The sequence below is a fragment of the Neolamprologus brichardi genome, chromosome 8 (assembly GCF_056152115.1).
Source record: "Neolamprologus brichardi isolate AB-2024 chromosome 8, ASM5615211v1, whole genome shotgun sequence".
NCBI lineage: Eukaryota > Metazoa > Chordata > Actinopteri > Cichliformes > Cichlidae > Neolamprologus > Neolamprologus brichardi.
Window position 1 is genome coordinate 26,499,420 of NC_142111.1, and position 23,158 is coordinate 26,522,577.

At 47.8% G+C, this 23,158-nt stretch overlaps 1 protein-coding gene across 4 annotated transcripts in view; it reads right to left on the reverse strand.

Annotated features, from left to right (window-relative positions):
* Positions 1-3,570: 3,570 nt before the first annotated feature.
* Positions 3,571-23,158, reverse strand: part of LOC102792175 (serine-rich coiled-coil domain-containing protein 2-like) — a 51,073-nt gene continuing 31,485 nt past the window's right edge. For 2 of the 4 annotated variants that reach the window (XM_087844982.1, XM_087844981.1), the window contains one exon: positions 3,571-8,346. In XM_087844982.1, the coding sequence (XP_087701108.1) occupies positions 7,939-8,346 (408 nt within the window). In that variant the 3' untranslated portion in view covers positions 3,571-7,938. Of the gene's footprint in view, positions 8,347-17,685; positions 17,726-20,156; positions 20,263-23,158 lie in introns of all 4 variants that reach the window. The other 2 variants (XM_087844984.1, XM_087844983.1) reach the window with 2 other exon arrangements.

Below are 23,158 nucleotides of genomic sequence, written 5' to 3' on the forward strand. Positions count from 1 at the left end.
AAAGTAACTGAGTTATGCAAACAAAGTTTTTTGCAGCTGTTTACCTAAAAATGCAGCCAAGACGTTTTTTAAACAAACATTTCAAACTATTTCCAGAACAATCAGCTGTTCTGCATCAAATCTGATGCCACACAAATTATTTGTGTCACTCCAAAAATAATTTCTGTCCACTATGAGATGAAGGAGAACAACAGCCTGATACCTGCAGGCCTGACAGCAGCAGATGTGTCACTGCTGTAACACCTGTAACACTCAGCAGTCGCCTCATTGTTCTGACACAACAAAACTTCAATTCAGGTCAGATTTTTTTTGTTCGCCACGCAGAGACCACGCCAGCACGCAGCTTAGAGGGAACATTGGTCCCACCCATCTCCAGGACATCGCCTCGCTGTGCCCTGCAGTGACCTGTGAAGCTGAGCAGGGAAGATTTCGACTTCCTTTTAACCGCGAACAACGAAGCTGAAGGCGTCAGTCGCACACGCAGCACGCCAGCAGACGGCCTCGAGGGTAACAGACAAAACCACGAGCTGCTTTCTCTCCTTTCATGAATATTTTTCCTGTTTAACTCCTGCTGCAGGAGACAGATGGAGCAAGGACTTCTGGGAAATGCTGTTCTTGCCATCGCTCCTGCGAGATAAAAAGATGAATGTCCTCCCATCAGCTCGTCTCCTGAAACAGCAAATGCTGCGTTTCTAAATCTTGAGCGTCGTCAGCCGATTTCTCCCACAAATCGTTCTCTTAAACGTATCTGAGCTCATTACGACGGTCCGAAGCCAGCGCTGACATCAGCATCGCCGCCACAGTGTGTGTGTGTGTGTGTGCGTGTGTGTGTGTGTGCGTGTGTGTGTGCGTGTGTGTGTGCGTCCTGCAGAGTCGAGGTGAATAAATGTGTTTTTAATGAATCCACTTTAACTGTTATTGCACATCATGAGGTGAGCAAAGCTGCAGATAGCGCTCCACAGTCAGGATCACTTATTAATGAATAACTGGGAGTTTAATGAAACCTGCTCAGCGCTGATTGCTGCTTATTACAAACAAATGCTGCTGAGTCATTTCTGGGGTTTCCCGCGCCCGTCTACAGGGACGCCTCAGCTCTCCTCCAGCCAGCTGAGCCGAGCGAGGCCTTGAAAGTTAGTGAAAAGTTAAAACACGACTCAGACGCAAAACATCGGAAATCACGAAGCAGCGAGCGGCTGTGTGAAAGATCTCAGGGCCAGTTTTAAAGCAGGAATCATCACGTCGCTCTTTTCCAGCAGCGCCGGATCAACGAAATGACACTCGGCGGAGGTTCATAGACGAGTTGGAAGCAGACGTCTCAGCTCACGCCTCCTCGGGCTCAGGGAAGAGCTCAGCAGAGGGACTGAAGCAGCATCTTCAGTGATGTGGACGCTGCACCTGCTGTTGATGATGGTAGAGTTAACCCTGGAAGTGAGGCTTCAAAACAGGAGGCCCCAAAGCAGGTTTGGGACCCCCTCAGAGCCCCCTGGTAGAGCAGACTGTCTCTGCTCCTCTCATTTGTTCTCTTTCATACATAATAACTGTTATTTGAAGATGAAGATGATAGTGTGGAGAGCAAAGGGCCACGAGGTCCTTCTCTGAACTTTTTCTTTCCTCTGTCTTTTCATCTGTGGGGGCGTGGCTAATTCCACCCTATTAGCATACTGAGACTCATTAATGAGGTGGTTAATTAGTGCGGGTGACGGCGGGGTGAGTCCCCCTCTCCTCTCTCTGAGATGCTTTTACTGCTTTGAGCCCTGAACTGAAGATGTGCAGCAGGTAACTTTACCATCATTTATTTTGAAGGACGGCTGCAGAGGAGTCCTCCGCTTCACTGCTTTATGCATCTGAAATGCGGCGACTGGAGCGAGGAGGAGGAGCTCTGAGCTGGGAGTTATCGTCAGGTATGAATGGTTTAATGTGGGCGTGCACAAACACGTGTCGTGGTGCGGCAGCTGTCACTCGTGTTAATGTCACACATGGGAACATTTTTCAGACTTCAGATGAGGATGATGAGGGGCGGAAGGACGAGGACACACGCTGAGGTCAGGATGAAGAGTCGGCTGTCAGGACGCTGAGTTACGGCTGAGGTGATGATGAGGAGGCTCAGGATGAATCTTGTTTGTGGACACAGATGTCAGTTTGAATGTGAGGTCAGAAACTGGGCACAGGTTAATGTTTAATATGATTGGTCGGTGGGACCTTGTCTCCGCCCCTATGAAGTTTCATGAAGCTGTATTCTCCGAGGGAGAGTGGCGAGCTGAGCCGAGCTTCCTGCTGAGCGTCCATCAGGATTTATTTCCCCCAAATCTTCAGCAGCTGGATGAAAAAGTCAAGTCTGCAGATTTCAAACTGGGACGAATTAATCACTGTAGCCATGCGCACACACATACACACACACACACACACACACACACACACACAGACACACACACACAGCATCGTGTGTGTGTGTGTGTGTATAACTTCACTGAAGCTCAATAACCACAGAAGAAGAATGAACCCCAGAGCAGCTGTTTGTCAAGCAGAAACACTTAAAGTCAACTTCTGACAACGATGATGATTTTTATTCTTTCTTACTCGTGTGTGTGTCTCTCTGTGTGTGTGTGTGTCTCTCTGTGTGTGTGTGTGTGTGTACACAGTGTATTCTTGAAGAAAAAGATTACGTGAACTCCTGCTGCTCATTTCCAGCTCTTGATTTTTACTTTTGGTCAGCTGTGCATGACTAAGTTAATAATAATCCTTCTTTAGCCGACACCTTTAGCCCCTCCCCTTTTAAAGGGAAACAAAGCTTGAACGGTAGGTGGGTGGGGCTATTAGGACCACATGAAACACCCTGAGCTCACATGTTTAATTTGGATGTTCAAGGATGGAGCGCCAGCAGATTATTTGAGCTAATGATGAAATGCTCCAGTTTCCCACAGACAGAATCAGCCAGAAAGCCTACTGTACATGCAGGCTCCAGGTTGCCATGGCGACAGAACTCACCATTAGAAACTGAGAGTGGGCGTGTCCAGAGTCACACTTACCTGTTAAACACGTGAAGGGGGGACGGATCCTCTGCCTTAAACACACCGTTATCTCTGACGCTAATGACACGAAGCTGCTCTGCTGTTTACTGATGTTAAAGCCAGGAGGGGCGTGAACCTCAGCTCTCTGTGACCCCGCCCTGTAACCAGCTCTAATACTTCGTGGCTGAGCTGCTGTGGAATTGAAAAGAGGCGTGGCCCAATTTCTCCGTCCATAAAAAGGTACGTGACTTGTTCTTACACCAATACTGACTCTCAAATGACAAATATGTGATATAAACACATTTAAAATCATTAAAGATGATGTAATAATTGGGCGTGGCAGGTGGGGGCGTGGCCAGTTTTCATATTTTCATGCTGTGAAGGATAAACGTCTAATTTACTTTGTCCCAGCACATCTGTGCCACATGTGGGCGGGGCAGAGGAGATCCTACCTGACATCTCTGCTGCACAGACTCCGCCCATGAATGACATCACCCTTTCCCGCTCTAATGCGGCTCGACTTTGGCACAGTTGGAGAAAGAAGGGAGGACACAGCGAGAGCTGAGGACGATTAATTTTATTTCAGCAGCATCAGAGAAATGTCAGCCAATGACAGAAGAGGACCGTAAATATCAACCAATGAGCTGCAAAGAGCCTCGCTGACAGGAATACAGGCGCTACGTTTTCACTTGGTACCTGAACGCTGCGTCAACGTTAATGCGACAAAAATAAGTTCAGCAGGTGAGACGCTTGTTTAAAGTGCTTTTTCCTCTCGGTGCTTCAACAACGTTACAGTCTGCACACGCACACGCTTCATCACATAAATACGTCAGTTATTGCACCAAAACCAGGAAACAAACAAAAGTTCAAGTTTTCAAAATAAAAGCAGAGAGGAAGTAGAAGACAGACACAGTGAGTACATTATTCAGAGTATTCCACTGAATCGTTTAAATACAGTTTAAATACAGACGATTATGAAATATTAAGTCATCTCAAAGTGAACATGAAAACATTCCCAGCACTTTACTCATAAAGCCTTCAATAAGTTAATTTAAACAGCAGAGCATCACGGATCGAGTGTAACGTTCATCCTGATAAAAACACTTTAAATGTGTTTCTCTGCTGATCATCAGTGTTTTCTACCTTGTGTGTTTTTGTCACTGTTAAGCTAGCTTTAAAGAAACTGCTGTACCCCCTCATTTCACAGTAAAAGCATTCAGGATTATTGGCTTTTATTGTGAAATTGTTTCTTATAATTGTTGTCGAGCTGTTAGTGAATCTCAGTACTTCCTGCACAGGTGTGTCACAATAAAACCAGTCTGAGAACTTAAAGTTACACTCAATGATTCTTCACTCTTAATAAGCATAAGCAACAATTTTAAGTGCAGCTGAATAAATGTAAAAGTCAAAGTTTCATTGATTTAAATAAGTAATTATTAAGGAAAATGTGCTTGGTGTAAACTGAACGTATAGCAGTCAAGTTAACATTTTAAACTGTACTTATGCAACTAAATTACATGGAAAATTTACATGTAAATAAATGTATTCAAGTTATTTTAAGGACTAAAAAAATGTTTAGAGTGTACAGTCTCCCTACACAGAAGACTTTTATTTTGAAAGCACAGAAGAAAATGCAGAGTTTTATTAAAAGCAGTCAAATAAGTGATGAAGCGGATGTGATCGAGTTTAATAATGATTTAAAAACTCTGTGAGACAAACACACTAACGCTCTGTGTAATGTACACGACCACGACGTCATGGTTCACACTCTGCAGAAGGTTTTTCTCTCCCCGGGTGGTTTTAGTCACTCTTAAACTTCGGCAGCTGATAAAACCTGATTGGATGTTTGAATAACGATGAGGAGCAAACTTTAAAATTAAACCTGAGACACGACGGTGTGAAGACGAGCAGCAGATGAAGATGCTAACTGCATTTTAAGCTCCTGGTTTTTGCCTCGAGTTTCCGTAACTGTCCGGGTTTTGTTTCAGATTTTAGAGGTTTTGGTTGCTCTGTGTCTTTAGTTCACTTCCTGTTTTACTTTGAAGGTTTTCTTTCGTGCTTTGCGCTGATTGGACATGATTGTTTTCAGCTGCCCTGATTAGTTTCCATGATTACAGGAGGTATATCAGGTGTTTTTGTGTCAAACAAACAGCTGTGATTGGCTGCTTCGCTCACAGCTGCTCAATTCCATTATTTCAGCGTCTGGAGGGTTCAGACAAACAGGCGCAGACACGAAGGCCGAGCTGGAGCCTCGAGGTGGCTGATTTATTTCTGGTCGTTTTTGGTGAAACGGTGGAAAAGAAAATGTCAAACCTTGTTTGAACCAGATGAAATAAACAGAGTGCACTAATTTATTTCCCTCTTTCATTTCAAACGGACGTTCCCTGTTTGCTTTCTGCTTTAATTTCCCCCCGTCGATGAGGGGCTCACCGAGGAACATCAATCACAGCGTTCCTGCAGACTCTGTGTGTTTCAGGACTTTGATGATGAATTTAAGAGCAGCAGCAGCTGCAGCTCGGCTGGGAACGCGCCCTGCTGGGCTTCGTGTCGCTCGCGTGAATTAAGGCGGCGCCGATTTCCCCACTGGGAGCGAACGACGAGATCTAAAGGAGACGAGCGACTCCACCTGAGCAGTGACGCAGCAGAAAGTTAAGAGCAGACGTCTGAGTAAACCTGCTCGCGTTGAAGTCGCTGCGGCTCAGAGCTGAACGAGGATTTAAAGCATTGATCAGCCAAATGTGAGCAAACCTGACGCAGCACGGTCAGACTCTGCTGTCGGGGTAGATGCGAGCTGGAGCCGGTTTCCTCAGTCTGCCGTCGTTCTTCACACCGAGCCGCCTCGTGCTTTCAGTAATCGCCCCAAAACCGTTTCTACTTCGTTTCTCAGCACCGGACATGCAGGATTGAGCAGATTCCCGGATCGTCTGTAGAGACAGCGAGCGTCGTCTTCTTCGTGAAACGTGGAACTAAGCTGAGCTGGTCTTGCATATATTTTAAATGCAACAAAGTTTCCTCTTTTAGGGTTTGAACCTGCGACTCTGTTGCATATTTTATTGCATATACGGTTACTAATATCAAAGCGAGCAGCACTGACAGTTAATCGCTGACAGAAGTGAGACAATGTTTGATTTGTCAGGGATGAGGGAGACTCGTCCTGTAGAAGAATGAACGAGGTTCAGCAGGATCCTGACTGAGTGAGACGCAGTAATGTCCAAATGTTCAAAGGACGACTGACAGACGGGCTGGCGTGTCAGTTTGCCTTCCAGGAAAAACACTGAAGCTACCAGCTCCTCCTCCGATCACCTGTAATCCGAAAATTATTTGAACTTTCTACCCTTTTATTCGTTTACTGAGTATCTGAAATGACTCAGCATGCTTCACACCATGCTGCCGAGCTCATCTCAGCCGTTTCCTAAAAAGCAAACCAACTGGAGCTCCTGCATCTCTTGGTGTGGCTCTTTAGTCCACACCAAAGGGGGAGGAGCTAAAACATCTCGTTCCAGTATCAGATTAGTAGGGATTATTTTGACCTGGGAGGAAACCTTCCTCCTCCTGCACGCTGTGATTTCTGCTTCCACAGCAGAGCTCAAAGCTCAGAGCAGATTCAGCAGACGTCTCTGCTGAGCGCCTGAGCGCTTCCTCTGCAGAAACAGCAAAGCCTGGAGTCACTTCTGGAGCTCTGATTTTATTTTAGTTGGAGGGTTTTTGGGGTAGACTGAAACAAACCAAAGTCAGAACAGAGCTGGAGTGCTTGCAGCATGCTGAGACTTCTGCTGGACTGATTTTCAAATCGCTGCCAGATGGTAAAAAACCTCCAACTTCAGGACTCTTCAAGCACACAGATGTTCTTCCATTGGCTTTCATCGAACAAAGACTGCCAGACTTTCTCAGCTGATGCAGGAGGAAGGAGGAGTTCACACCAACAGCAGCGATTTGGACAAAGATTTCAGCCTCATGTCGGAGTCTTGTCTGAAAACCAAAAGGTTTCTGAACTAAACAAAGTGAAGTGAACACCGAACTGAAAACACACGGAGAGGCGACGAGATCAAGGAACTTTCTGACCTTCGAGATGATGCGAGTCTGTAAAGATGAAAGTTGGAGGAGGATGCAGTCTGCGGTGGTGATGGGGGTTAAGGTGGATGCACATCATGCCTCTCCACTGAGGAAGACTCACTCCGGTTGGACTTCAGGGAAGGATGGAGGAGTCGGAGGAAGTTCAGGAGCTGTACGATCGGTTCCTAACACACAGCGAGAGCGAGCCTCTGAGGGAAGAGGACCGATGTTTTATATGAAACCAACAGCAGAGGAGCGGCTCTTGAATACTGATCAGAGGACGAGATCAGAGGACGAGATCGGAGGACGAGATCAGAGGACGAAATCGGAGGACGAGATCAGAGGACGAGATCAGAGGACGAAATCAGAGGACGAGATCGGAGGACGAGATCGGAGGACGAAATCAGAGGACGAAATCAGAGGACGAGATCGGAGGACGAGATCAGAGGACGAGATCAGAGGACGAAATCGGAGGACGAGATCAGAGGACGAGATCAGAGGACGAGATCAGAGGACGAAATCAGAGGACGAGATCGGAGGACGAGATCGGAGGACGAGATCAGAGGCGTTCCCATCTGGTTAACGGACGCTCTCGGTGCAGTTTCAGTGTTGATGCTAGAATAATCGAAGCGTGTTGCAAAGACAATAAAACTCTGACGTTTAAGTTAAAGGTTGTGATGAAGAGCCAACACCTCACATACCTGTGATGGCCCCTCCCACTCGCTGCAGAAACGTACTCAGACTTAAACCTTTATTCTCAACAACTTCTTAAAATAAGGTTAAATAAATTAACTGTGTCGATAATCGGCAGCTCTCGTTTTCTTTCACAGGAAGTTCGGCGCTCGCGGCGCTGCGTGTTAGGAAGGAGTCGGACGCCTCAGTGGTTCTTTGGTTTGGGGAGGCGGGAGGAGGTGGAGGTGAAGGCCAGCGTTGTGAAATTCAGTCCAGAGGTGCTGATGGTGTCGGGGTCGCGTGCTGCCCTCGTCTTTGGGAAGAGGCGGAGCTTGGAGGGCTGCGGCGGCTGCAGGTACCTGCCGTGGGTTTTCTTCCTTTCCCCTGACTTCGTCTCCTCCACCTTCCTCTGCTTTTCCCCGTCATCCTCTCCTACGTGGGCTGCTGGATGGGTGGAGCTGGGAGCGCGGGGGTCGCGGAGTCTGTCAGCAGGGGTTTGGGGATGTGCGGGGCAGATGTTAGTGGAAGGCGGAGCTTGAGTTCGCGGTGGCGTCGGGACTTGACCTGTCAGTGGCTCCTGGTCTTCCTGATTGGAGGAGTGAAGTATCTGTGGCTGAAGAACAAACACGAGTCACTCAAATATCTCAAACACACAAATGTAGAGTTTCACCGAATCAGATCTTCAACATTATTCTGCTTCACGGCGAAGCCGAGTCTCAGAGATGTTTGCCTCCGTCTGTCGTGAGATTACACCAAAGTCACTGAGCTGATTTCATCAACTGTGCTTGGTGCAGAGGTGGAGAAGTGGAGCGTGGGTGGAGGAAGAACTGAGAACATTTTGGATCACTTTATTTAAAACCGTGAAGCGCAGCATTGACTTCAGATGTGACGTCTTTTATGTGTTTCTTTTGCTTTCTCGGGAAAGTAGAGGAAACACAAACCAGGGAGGACGTTCCCTCAGCTCACATCAGGATACTTTATGCTCCACCTCGATTTCATGTTCTTCTTCCTTCCTGTTGGGTTTTAGGTCCACGTAAAGGTTTTGGACTTAGTATCACATTTTCCAAGACTTTATCCTGATATGTTTATTTATAATCACCAATATGTCTAATGTGTAATAATACCAAGGTCGTGTCCAAATTCATGGGCTGCATCCCCCTGAGGACCCGGCCTTCACGGTCTACGTGGGTCGGGTCCTCAGAAGGTCGGGTAGGCCGGAAGTAAACAGCTGTGAAATTGGACGGTCTAGCCTTCTGATTAGCGTCACCGCTGTCTCGGTGGAGTTTAATAAACTCGGCCGTCTGCTCCTTGCTGTCTAAAATATAACAGGACACTGGCGTAAATTCTCGACCGTCTCACACGTCTGTTTAATCAGTTTTCTGTTTGACGTTTAGTCAGCTGTGTGAAAACCACCCGAGGGATTAATAAAGTTTTATTTTATCTAATCTAATAACTTTAATCTCCGCCAAACCGATTTACTCACAAACAAACACTGAAAAAAGCCAAACAATAACATTTTTAGCTTGTCTCAGTGACTTATATATCATCTTTAACCCGAGCAGTGATCTGAAAATGATGTGCCGGGAGTTGTGCCGTTCTCGGCGGCTTCAGTGACACTCGAGCTCCCGGCTATCGAGCTGGTGGGTAACAGACGTCTCCGAAAACGTCGAAGCACTTTTGCAAATATGCGATATCTTGATAAACCGAGCAGATATTTGATGTTTACACAGCTACTTTCTCGCCTGAAAATATGTTAAAAGTTTATTTTGTGACCCAGAAAGATTAGTATGAGTAATTTTAAAACTTAGTAGCGGCCGCCATTGTTGGAAACTGGAGTTTGGCTGGGCCGCGCTATGAATTCTGGGATATGGTGGGCCACGAAGGACACACCCGACCCATCCTTCAAATTCGGGGAAAAGGACGACGCCTTTGTCGGCTGCATTCGGAGGAGTCTACGAATTTGGACAGCCTTCGGCACGTCGCTGTGACGTAATCGGTCTACAAATGCGGCCTCAGGAGGAAGCAGCCCATGAATTTGGACACGACCAAATACAGTTATCTGAACACCTCAACAGTGTTACTAAGCAGTGACAGCGAGCGTGAGGTCTGCACAGACGTCTGTGCAACGACTCGTGCAGACTTGACATTACAGCGCACCGACTACACAAGCTCACTTCAAGTAGAGATCCAAGAAGTCGGGTTTATTTTTATAGCAACAAATCACAACGAGTCGCCTCGAGGTGCTACGGCAAAGACTCTGCAACAGGCGTGGGGAACTCCAGGCCTCGAGGTCCTGCAGGTTTTAGATCTCACCTGAATCACATGATTAGTTCATTAACAGGCTTCTGGAGAACTTCAGGACACGATGAGGAGCTGGACTCGAGGCCTGGACTTCCCCACCCTGCTCTACAACCTGACTCCATAACTTGCCGCGCTGCAGCATCAGTCATTCTCCTGATTTGAAACAGAAGAACCTGCGTGGAGATCCCGTTATCCAAGCCTGGATAACTTCACTGCTGCGTGCACCACCTGCTTAACAATGATAAAGCTGCGTCTTTGTTGTATAATTGATGGCATGTTGGAGGTGAGAGCACAAAAGCAGCGAGGGTGTTGGAGAACGAGCAGAACAAAAGCAGGAGCTGCTCTGCAGACGAGGTCATCGCGCTCGCCGTGCGTGGTCGTCTGCTCTGATCTGTGCGCTTCAATGAGAAACAACAGAAGCACATTGGACTTAAAAAGTTGTGGACTTTCACGCTGCAGCTCAAAGACGGAGGAAACGCTGATGATCAACACAAACAGTTTCTCGCATCGGGAGGCGGGGTTCAGCGACGTTTGAAAAACACGTTACTGTGCGTTTTAGCTCGCCGTCTCATCTGCGCATGAAAGACGAGCGCAGCTTCCAGGTCCGAGGAGCGCACGCTGCAGGTCTCTTTGAAACGACTTAAAAATGGCTGTTTTGATTTGTCCTCAAGGGATTCTCGTTTCTGTCCACAGTCGTCTGGAGTTTGTGCTGAATTCAAATCCTCGTGTATCTGATCTGCACAGCGCTACGAGAGCGCCTTCGATAACTGAGCAGTGGAGGCGTGCAGGAAGCAGACGCCATATTTATGTGAGAGAACTTAAGCAGGTGGGAAAAGCAGCACAGAGACGGATAAACCAGCAGATTAGTTATGACTTCACAAGTTTGCCAGGATCAATAAGCTGAGATTGTAGCACATGATGGATCTCACCGCTGTTTCTTCACCTTCCCTCTGATAAATCAGATTAACAGCGTGCAGATGTGAGCTGGCTGTAGGTACAGGTGATGTCAGCTTTCGCTCCACTGAACATGAGTATCTCACTCACTTTGCAAAAGTCTCAACGTTTCCTGAGAGCAGACGCACCTCATTTACACATTCATGGTCATATCTTTACCTGCTGGCATTCATCACCCCGATCCTGGCTCTATACTTATGAAGCTCATCTGGATCTACAGATGTTAGCTCGGTGTGGCGCTGGTAGATCCTTCGTCTAAAGCTGACGGCTCTTTTGCCATCAGGATACCTCAGCTTTGAAACATTTCCAAGGATCAATCAAGCAACCCATCCAGGTCTGGGTCACAGGGTCGCAGTCTAAGCAGAGATGCTCAGTCTCTCTTCTCCATTCACCACCTGCAGCTCTTCTGGGGGAGACGCTGCGGTATTCCCGAGCGAGTCCAGAAACATAACCACCAGCATTTCCTTTTTCTCCTTCCAATCAGAAATGCCCGATAGACCTCACCTAGGAAGCATCCAGGAGGCTTCCTGCTCAGACCTTCTCTTAAATAACAGACCTGCCCAGAGACGCTAGAGAAGAGGCACATTTCTGCTGCTTCTGCCTTTTTCTTCCCACCAGCGCCAAACAAGTTCCTGAGATACTCAAACTCCTCCTGGGGCAGGATTTTGGAGTGTACCCTCGACCCTTTTCTGGCTAAGAACTATGAGCTCAGACGTGGAGGTGGTAACTGCAATTACAGCTGGAAGCTACAGACCGATGAAGCCAGAAGGACCACATCATCAGCGATCCTGAGACCAGCAAACCAGAAACTGGCTGCTGATTGTTTCAAATCGTTGCCATTTAAATGTCTGAGTCCAAACACCCCCAGAACCCAAACTCCCACTGTGGCCAGATTGGTTGTAACAATAGGCCACGACCCCTCAAATATCTTTCAGAGGGTCTAGAGCTGATCCAGCACCACCACCAGGATGAAAACAACTTATTTTCCCACAAATCCAAGGTTCCCACCAACATGGAGCTTCCCAGGGAGGCTGAGGAGTGAGATACCATCAAAGTAAACGCTCTCTGAGCTGCTTGGTTAAAAGCCGCCACCACAGTTTACCAATCCAGCACATGAACCACGACAGCCCACAGCATCCTTCACGAACTCACCCCCACCCCTCCAATCTGTCTGAGCTACACATCATTGCTTGACCAGTTTTAGAAATTTCCAGGGCTGGAAATCGCTAAAACTCACCATGAAGCCATATTCCGACACAATTTTAAATTAAATTTTAAATTAATTTAATTTTAATTAAAGACAACAAACTTTTGACTGAACGAACAAACAAATAATTATTAAATACCAAGAGAAGAGAACCAGACAATACTCAAATTGGAAAAACATTTTGAGTATTCATGCTTTGGATCCCAGTGTGTGAATTCATGATATCTGTGCTTTGTTTGTGGCTCTTAGCTCCCACTGGTGACTGCTAAAGATAAGAAACACTTAAAGGAGAACAGAAAAGGTTCAGTAAAAATCAGTGGCACATAAAACAAAAATGGCAGACGTCTTAGAAATCATAACTTGGTCTCTGATTCCTCACAGCTCAGCTGAGTCATCCAACGCACTCTCGTAGCTCTGTGCAGATCAGATATTGTGTTGCTTGAAGGTTTGAATTCAGCTGATCGGTCCACACTTCTTGACGTATTCAGGCAGTTTTTAATAATTTTGCTGACAGGAAGCAAAAGTGAAACCTTTTGTTTGTGTTGTTAAACTCCAGCAGGGTCCAGCAGGGGGCCACACTGAGTGCCTATGAGTTTTTACTGCTCTCAACAGAACAGAAAGCGTCAACCAGAGGAAGAAGGAAACACCTGCTGGTAAACACTGACATCTGGTGGTGGGCAGTGGAACTGCAGCCTCTCTGGGACGTTCAAGTGTATTCACCTCATGAATAATGCAAGGCAGGATGGCGGGATTAAAGGAAGAAAGATATGAGGAAAAAGGACAGAAAGACTGAAGAGGAGGAGGACAGAGATGAACAAGCAGAGGAGGGAGGTGGAGGGCGTCCTCCACCACACGCAGCTCTCCTCCAGGAGGATTCACCTTGGGAGGGAAACACTCCACTGCCCCACTGTTTTTATTCTACTTCTCTGACGCCGACTCACAGGACGTCCCCACGGTGTTACCGCGCGCACACACACACACACACTTTTCTGGCATATAAAGTGCTGATCCAAACTGCGTCCACATCCACCCACATTCGTCTTCGCTGTCGTCTTATTGGCCCCCAGAGGCTCGTTAGATGAATAATTTCCCTCCATCATAACATCACTGCGAAGCTCAAATATTAAAATCAGAACAATAATGAGAGAATATTCGGTGGTAGCAGCTTTGCTCCGTACAGTTTTATACTCGATAACTATGTTTTTTATGTGTTTCAGCGATCACAGCAGAAACTCTTCGGCCAGTCCAGGGTCTGCCGCCAGGTGGACACGGCGTCCTCACCAAGGAGGAGGAGCTCTTCCTGCTGTTTCATTGTCTCAGTCTCTGCCCCCACCTGTGCTGTCTGCTCAGCACAAACCTTTGCTGAGCAGGTTTGTTGACAGCAGCACTTCTTCACATTCTTTTTTATTTTCTTTGATCCGATCATCGCCGTTAGCAGCAGCACTCCAGAAATCCACGTCGAATATGAAACAGCGCCGAAGCCTCCTAACGTCCAGCAGGTCACCCTCGAAGGTTAGCACTAACATAGGCGGGGTCATCTGACCTCACTGCACTGTCTTCATACTGATCGTGGTTCAAATCTAAACTAAAGGATGGAAAAAAAACAGCTGGTTGATTAAAATAAAAATGAAAACTGTATGAAATGATTCTTCAAACAGGGAATATCCTTGGTTTTAGAGTTAGTTTGATCATTTAACCCTTCAAAGCCGGTCGGAGCAGCACGCTCTGTTTTGCGTAACTATTTTTAAATCCTTGTAGCTCTGCAACCACGTGAGCTAGCGCAATAATTTTTTTTGCATATGAAACCGGAGGAGTTGTACTTACATCTTATGCCATCAGCTTGTCCTCGGTCACAGTTTCCTTCCACATATAGCTTTGCAAAAACTGCATAAAAAGCACTTGCAGCAACAAAAACATAATATTCCCGAAACACGCTTTGCCGATCCGATCAGCTGTTTGTAACACTTCCTATGTTGGAATAGACGTCAGCGTGAACTATCGCATGTCCGCCATGACCTGCCCGAAACCGGAAGTGACGTCATTTTTGCGGAAATGTAGTTTTTTACCATCAGGGCCTCATGAGCCTATACTGGTGTTTTTAAAAGTTATGTTTGACTTTCTGACTTTCTGTGTGGTTTCTGGGATGCTTAGGACTCATATTGCACTGCTGGAAATAGTTTATTTTGATGCATATGCTGCTTTTTTGCAAATTTGCATTATAATATTTATTTTCGTTTTTCCTGCAGTATATAAAAATTGGTGTATTTCAAAAATAAAACTATGAAGACACTCAAAATAAATTTCCTGTGGTGGGAAACTATTTTGTGCAACTTTTTTGTATTTACAGTTTTGAGGGATAAGCCTCTTAAATTTCTCTAACTAGAAATATATGTTAAAAAAACAAAAACGATTTTAAATTTTTTTGTAGTTTATTGCACTTTTTTGCAATTTATGTAATTACTATGCACTTAATGCAGACATATTATTAAAAGTTAGGCTGTAATGGTTGTATTGATGTATATCAACTTGAAATGCTCCCAAAAATGGCTCCACAGCATGTAAACATATAATATAAGCTCTGGCGGACTTGGTTCTATGGTAGGTCTTAAAGGGTTAAAAAAGATTCAAACTAAAGTAAAACTAAAATTATTCATACAATGAAAATAAGAAAACTGGATCCTAATCAAATCTGAACTGACGTCGCTCACCAACCAATCAATGACCAGCAATGACAGTTTGTTACGATGGCCAAACTTCAGCAGTTTCACTCTGTTGTCTCACAAACATGGAAATGGCCACATGTGTCCCTCTGGGCCAGTTCACCCAAATCAGTGAAGTTTTTTATAGATTTAGAGGCTGGAAAATTCCACTCTGGGAGACACGGAAAAACGACATCCTCACACTAAAGGAGCTGAGACGTTATTTAGATAAAACACTACATGTGATCTTCAGAGCGTCAGTGTGATGCGTGGAGGTGGCGTCCGTCTCTGCTCATGTGTGGGACGGATTTTAATCAAGCTGGAAGTTCAACACACGAGGAAACTCACACAGACTAAAAACATCAGGTCACTGAGGTTTGAAGCTGATCAGAGAGCGACGCCCCTCTAACACACCAAACTCCCAGAATCCTCAGTGCTGTCGGGACACGGCGCCGGCTCGGTTCGTGTTGAGGAAATGAGCGATGGCGTCATCGCGAGCGGTTTGACAGCTGCGAGAGCCGGAGTGTAGCGCACCTCATCTAATCCAAAATTTAAGAGTCATTTACAAAGATAATTTTAGCTCGGCGCCGCCTCCTGATGGGCCTCTGGACTCCACGCACTCGCTCCACTGTGAAGGAGAAGGCGTGACCCGCAGGCAGCAGTGAATCATGGGTAAGAGCGTGCAGACAGTCACTTAGAAACGTTACACACGAATACTGATCGACTGTTTTATCATCACTGGACGCGAGCCACGTTACTTCATCCCGTCGATCTTAAATCTCAGCTCGTCTCATTTATTAAGAGCTCCGCCTCCTGTTTCTGTTTCTTCTTCTCTGCCTGAACAAGTAAAATTCATTAAAACCAAAACTGGTATCAAAAAGTTGCTTTCACTTAAGCTTATTTTCATTTTGGATTTTTAATGAATTCCCTCTTTATTCTGTGAAATTAAGAAAACGTTCACACGAATTGACAGAGGAAGAGGAACCAAAACTGAAGAACTGAGTTTATCTGAGAGGTGTGAGCCAGAGCGTCAGGGACGAGTGCAGGAGTACCTCAGGGATTTGTTCATGACTAGGGCTGGGCCATATCATACATCATATACACACACATGCATATATATGTTCACACACACGTGGGACGAGACGCAGCGGGCAGGCGAACCACGGATCACATGGTTACAAGTGACTGAACTTTCAAAATAAAAGTCAGGGTGACTGTGTGCTACTAGACAAGAAAATAAAACGTAAATAAAACATCACAAATGTGTTGATCAAATTAAAGAAGCAGCAGCAGCTAAATTACTCTTTAAAACTTCTGATTTTATAACTTTGTTCTCTGGAAGGAGACGATTCTCTTCACGTCGCACCGTCAGGACCCACAGCTGTGTTCCTGAGCCCACAGAGCCTCCATCACATGCTGGTGTTGGACTGTGAGTGACCTGCGAACACTCCTGATCCATCAGTTTATAAGTATCACTGACTCTACATTAGTGTGCATTATAATCACTCAAATATCCTGATAGATCTGAGCTGTTAGATTTGCCCTCTTGGCCTTCAACGACACTTTTTACTGGGATAAATAAAGACGCATCAAAGTCACTTTGCACACTGTCACAAGGAAACGACTCGATCTCCTTCGCGAGACACGTTGGACAGATCACAGACCGACGAGTCGTTTACAGCCAGATACTCTGGCGTCAGAGCGAAGCCTCCCTCTCACGTTGTGCTGATGCTAAAACCAGAACCGTCCCTCCGAGCTCGACTCAACTGAGCATCACGAGCTTTTCTGGAGGCCTGAAATCAAACAGCTGATGTGTTTATCGAGGAGCGAGGTAGGTAAGGCGAGACCGCTGAGGAGCTTGTGACTTCAGCTTGAGAGCCACAGAAAGGCCGGAGCGGCCAGCTGCTGGATCATCTGCACGGCCCGAAGGCTCGCCGCGCTTTAGGCCGCGCCGCCACGTGCTTCACTCACAGTAACAACATTATTCAGCATCAAGTCTCACCTCTAAACTGAGAACATGTTTGCTATCACTGATGTGAATAAAGAGATGCTGCAGAAAGCTGACTCACAGCTCGTCACAGCCAGTGGCGGTCCTAGCCTGTTTGGCGCCCCGGGCCCAGCCGGCCCCTCCCCTTTCGACGGGTTGTGTGTGAGACTTTAAATCATCAAACTATAAAATATAAATTTAAAATTGTTATTGATCCCTTTACCCCGAGTCCTAAAGTGTACTCGCCCCACCCTGTCAACCCAGGATGTGAGTGGGCGTTAAGGCGTCTGTGAAGGATCTCAGACTGGATCACAGGTGGCAAACAGTCGGTGTCATAAGCCCCGCCCTCTGTTCAAAGATGGCTGTTCACAGTGGACACAGATGTCGTCTTTCACTCCTTTTTCAAACCATCTGTCTTCTCTGTCCAACATGTGAACATTGGTGTCCTCAAAGAGTGACCTTTGACCTTTAGATGCAGGTGTACAGCTGAGGCGGGTCTTCTGAGTTTATGAAGTGCTGTTTGTAGGTCTGAGCACAGCTACGTTACTAAGTTTGTGTTTGAGAGTTTATCAACCAATGAGCTTCACTGACGCCTGTTACATTATTACACAATAATAAAAACTGTTTTACGTGTTGTACTGCGATACCGTCAAAACAAGCATCACCTCCCTGCTAAAGACACGCATCAAACCTGTAAGCATCGACACATCTGAGTACAAACAGCACAGCTCGTTTTATGTGACGGAAGAAGAGAAGAAGAAGGAGGAGGATGAAGTGAGGAAGATTAAAAAGTTGCTACCGTACCACGCTGTGTCACTGAAGTAAAGCACTAGATTTTCCACTCCTGGACGAAGGCGCAGAGGAGAAAAAACAGAGAGGAGCAGAGTTAGGAGAGAAATGACAAACAGTCAGTGACAGATTTCTGAGGAGACACACGGAGCGGCTGAAGGTGACAAACGAGGAAGAACAAACTCATCAGGAAGGAGTGAAACAAACCAGAGCGAGGCTGAGGGAGGCTGGGGGAGGCTGAGGGAGGCTGAGGGATGCTGAGGGATGCTGGGGGATGCTGGGGGATGCTGGGGGAGGCTGAGGGAGGCTGAGGGATGCTGGGGGATGCTGGGGGAGGCTGAGGGATGCTGGGGGAGGCTGAGGGGAGGCTTAGGGGAGGCTGAGGGATGCTGAGGGAGGCTGAGGGATGCTGGGGGAGGCTGGGGGAGGCTGAGGGAGGCTGAGGGATGCTGAGGGAGGCTGAGGGATGCTGGGGGAGGCTGGGGGAGGCTGAGGGAGGCTGAGGGATGCTGAGGGAGGCTGGGGGAGGCTGAGGGATGCTGAGGGAGGCTGAGGGAGGCTGAGGGATGCTGAGGGATGCTGGGGGATGCTGGGGGATGCTGGGGGATGCTGAGGGAGGCTGGGGGATGCTGAGGGAGGCTGAAGGATGCTGAGGGATGCTGGGGGATGCTGGGGGATGCTGAGGGAGGCTGGGGGATGCTGAGGGATGCTGAGGGAGGCTGGGGGATGCTGAGGGATGCTGGGGGATGCTGAGGGATGCTGGGGGATGCTGAGGGAGGCTGTGGGAGGCTGAGGGATGCTGAGGGATGCTGAGGGATGCTGGGGGATGCTGAGGGAGGCTGAGGGAGGCTGTGGGAGGCTGAGGGAGGCTGAGGGATGCTGAGGGAGGCTGAGGGAGGCTGGGGGATGCTGAGGGAGGCTGAGGGAGGCTGAGGGATGCTGAGGGAGGCTGAGGGATGCTGAGGGAGGCTGAGGGAGGCTGAGGGAGGCTGGGGGATGCTGAGGGAGGCTGAGGGATGCTGAGGGAGGCTGAGGGAGGCTGAGGGAGGCTGTGGGAGGCTGAGGGATGCTGAGGGAGGCTGAGGGAGGCTGAGGGAGGCTGGGGGATGCTGAGGGAGGCTGAGGGAGGCTGAGGGATGCTGAGGGAGGCTGAGGGAGGCTGAGGGAGGCTGAGGGATGCTGAGGGAGGCTGAGGGAGGCTGGGGGATGCTGAGGGAGGCTGAGGGAGGCTGGGGGAGGCTGAGGGAGGCTGGGGGATGCTGAGGGAGGCTGGGGGATGCTGAGGGAGGCTGAGGGAGGCTGAGGGAGGCTGAGGGATGCTGAGGGAGGCTGGGGGATGCTGAGGGATGCTGAGGGATGCTGAGGGAGGCTGAGAGATGCAGGAGGTAAAGGCGATGCTGGGGTGAAGGCGGCTGATTAAACTCCTGCCTGAACTCGGTCTGCTCCGCTCTGAAGTGGCTCCGCTGACGTTCGTCCTCATGAATAACTTAAACCAGAAACTTCTAATTTGAGCGTCTGGATTCAGCGGCGTCTCATCTCAGCTCAGACTAATTCTCAGAATCATATTCGAGTCATTTTGTGCCACCGAGTCTCCACGCGTCCATTAAAACTTCCTGCCTCGACCTCTGACCTTTCACCTCTTTGGTAACGCTGGAGCTTTAAACAGCTTTGGAGGTTAGCGTGTGCAGATCTGCATTCCTTCATTCAGCAGTGCTGCAGCTGTAAGAGCTGAAAAATCCTGGATCCCTGAACGCCTCGCAGCACAAACCGTCTGCTGACTAAATTTGATTCGTTCTGCAGTTAAAAGTGAAATAAACTGAAGAGAGACGTAGAATCAAACCCGCTGGCTTAACTTTGTCTCTATTCTCAGTTTAAAGTTTGAGATTTCAGTCTGAGCTTTTCTGTCACCACTGCAGATTTTGTCTGGCTAAAGTTTTTACAGGTTGTCACGCACGCTGGGGGGCGGCGTTCCTTGGCTTTTCCTGCTCTCCGACCTCTCGGCTCGTTCCTGTGCAGGGTCCTAATGACGGCCATATTTCAGACTACGACTCCTGACTCGGACAACTCGCTCACCAATCGCTTGTTCTGTGGTTTTCAGTCACAACTCTGAAACCTTTCACTTGATTCCTCTGCACGCTGTCATTCTGTGCAGTGCATTTATATTCAGTTTTATTCAGTTTTATTTACACAGCGCCAAATCACAACAACAGTCGCCTCCAGGTGCTTTATATGGTAAGGTCGACCCTACAATCATACATACAGAGAAAAGCCAACAATCACATGACCCCTTTGAGCAGCACTTCAGTGACGGAGCTCAGTCTGCAGACTCTTTTCACGTCGTTGAAACATAAACACACTTTTCTACAGATGTGTTTGAAGCGTCGACAGAAAAATGGACCAAAACACAAAAACATCTCAGTTCGAGGAGCGAGAGAAGGGGATGATGATGGGGAGGAAGAGGAGCAGCGGGTTGAGGTGTGACTCACGTTTTCTCGCGAGGTGGGAGGGGATGCTGGGCCTGGGCCTCCCCCTGTAAGGCCTGGAGCGCTGATACTGCCAGGGCGGAGAGAGGAAAGGAACAGGAGGAAAAGCCTGAGGAGACGGAGAGGAGACGGAGAGAGGAGGGACGGAAGCTGATTTACAACATTGAGACAAGAAGACGGAGAGAGACGGACAAAAGGAGGACTGGAAGGACAACAGTTCATCACATGTCTGCATATCACAGAGCAGAGTGACAGAGGAGAGAGAGGAGAGGAGAAGCCTCCATAACAAACGTTTGACAGGCAGCGGGATCTCTGAAGATGACCAATCAGAGGCAAGAAACACAAAAACCTTCACCTGCACCACGAAAAGTTTTTTTAATCCCTTCAACCTTTTCCTGTCTGAGCCCGAGTCACATGACCAGAGACGCTCAGAGCTCTGACAGCTGGATGAGACCGAACAGCTGTTTGTAATATTTGTTTAAACTTCTCAGCTCTCAGACAAACACAGGCTGTGTTTGTGTGTCTGTGTCTGTGTGTCTGTGTGTTTGTGTGTCTCGTCTGTCTGTGTGTCTGTGTGTGTGTGTCTGTGTGTGTCTGTGTGTCTGTCTGTGTGTGTCTGTGTGTTTGTGTCTGTGTGTCTGTCTGTGTGTGTCTGTGTGTGTCTGTGTGTCTGTGTGTGTGTGTCTGTGTGTGTGTGTGTCTGTGTGTGTCTGTGTCTGTGTGTGTCTGTCTGTGTGTGTCTGTCTGTGTGTGTCTGTGTGTGTGTGTGTCTGTGTCTGTCTGTGTGTTTGTGTCTGTGTGTTTGTGTCTGTGTGTGTCTGTGTCTTTGTGTCTGTGTGTCTGTGTCTGTGTGTGTCTGTGTCTTTGTGTCTGTGTGTTTGTGTCTGTGTGTTTGTGTCTGTGTGTGTCTGTGTCTTTGTGTCTGTGTGTTTGTGTCTGTGTGTCTGTCTGTGTGTGTCTGTGTGTGTCTGTGTGTCTGTGTGTGTGTGTCTGTCTGTGTGTCTGTCTGTGTGTGTCTGTGTGTGTGTGTGTCTGTGTCTGTCTGTGTGTTTGTGTCTGTGTGTTTGTGTCTGTGTGTGTCTGTGTCTTTGTGTCTGTGTGTCTGTGTCTGTGTGTGTGTGTCTGTGTGTCTGTGTGTTTGTGTCTGTGTGTGTCTGTGTGTTTGTGTCTGTGTGTCTGTGTCTGTCTGTGTCTGTCTGTCTGTGTCTGTCTGTGTGTGTCTGTGTGTGTCTGTGTGTGTCTGTGTGTGTGTGTGTGTTTGTGTGTTTGTGTCTGTGTGTGTCTGTGTGTTTGTGTCTGTGTGTGTCTGTGTGTTTGTGTCTGTGTGTCTGTGTCTGTCTGTGTGTGTCTGTGTGTCTGTGTGTTTGTGTCTGTGTGTCTGTGTCTGTCTGTGTCTGTCTGTCTGTGTCTGTCTGTGTGTGTCTGTGTGTGTGTGTGTGTGTCTGTGTGTGTCTGTGTGTGTGTGTGTCTGTGTGTGTGTGTGTGTGTCTGTCTGTGTGTGTCTGTGTGTGTCTGTGTGTGTGTCTGTCTGTCTGTGTCTGTGTCTGTCTGTGTGTGTGTCTGTCTGTCTGTGTGTCTGTGTCTGTCTGTGTGTGTGTGTGTGTGTGTGTGTGTGTGTGTGTGTGTGTGTGTATGTCAGTGTGTGTGTCTGTCTGTGTTTGTGTGTGTCTGTGTGTCTGTGTCTGTCTGTGTGTGTCTGTGTGTGTGTGTCTGTGTCTGTGTGTGTGTGTCTGTGTGTCTGTCTGTGTGTCTGTGTGTGTGTCTGTCTGTGTGTCTGTGTGTGTGTCTGTCTGTGTGTCTGTGTGTGTGTGTATGTGTCTGTCTGTGTGTCTGTGTGTCTGTCTGTGTGTGTGTCTGTGTGTCTGTCTGTGTGTCTGTCTGTGTGTCTGTGTGTGTGTCTGTGTGTCTGTGTCTGTCTGTGTGTGTCTGTGTGTGTGTGTCTGTGTCTGTGTGTGTGTGTCTGTGTGTCTGTCTGTGTGTCTGTGTGTGTGTCTGTCTGTGTGTCTGTGTGTGTGTCTGTCTGTGTGTCTGTGTGTGTGTGTATGTGTCTGTCTGTGTGTCTGTCTGTGTGTGTGTCTGTCTGTGTGTCTGTCTGTGTGTCTGTGTGTGTCTGTGTGTGTGTGTCTGTGTGTGTGTCTGTCTGTGTGTGTCTGTGTGTGTGTGTCTGTGTGTGTCTGTCTGTGTGTGTCTGTGTGTGTCTGTGTGTCTGTCTGTGTGTGTCTGTGTGTGTGTGTGTCTGTGTGTCTGTCTGTGTGTCTGTCTGTGTGTGTGTCTGTCTGTGTTTGTGTGTGTCTGTGTGTCTGTGTCTGTCTGTGTCTGTCTGTGTGTGTGTGTGTGTCTGTGTCTGTCTGTGTCTGTCTGTGTGTCTGTCTGTGTGTGTGTCTGTCTGTGTTTGTGTGTGTCTGTGTGTCTGTGTCTGTCTGTGTCTGTCTGTGTGTGTGTCTGTGTGTGTGTCTGTCTGTGTGTCTGTGTGTGTGTCTGTCTGTGTGTCTGTGTGTGTGTGTGTATGTGTCTGTCTGTGTGTCTGTGTGTGTGTCTGTCTGTGTGTCTGTGTGTCTGTCTGTGTGTGTGTCTGTGTCTGTCTGTGTGTCTGTGTGTGTCTGTGTGTGTGTGTCTGTGTGTGTGTGTGTCTGTGTGTGTCTGTGTGTGTCTGTGTGTGTGTGTCTGTGTGTGTCTGTGTGTGTCTGTCAGTGTGTGTCTGTGTGTGTCTGTGTGTGTCTGTCTGTGTGTGTGTGTGTGTGTGTGTGTGTGTGTGTGTCTGTCAGTGTGTGTGTCTGTCTGTGTTTGTGTGTGTCTGTGTGTCTGTGTCTGTCTGTGTGTGTCTGTGTGTGTGTGTCTGTGTCTGTGTGTGTGTGTGTCTGTCTGTCTGTGTGTCTGTGTGTGTGTCTGTGTGTGTGTCTGTGTGTCTGTCTGTGTGTCTGTGTGTGTGTGTCTGTGTGTGTGTGTCTGTGTCTGTGTGTGTGTGTCTGTGTGTCTGTGTGTGTGTCTGTGTGTGTGTCTGTCTG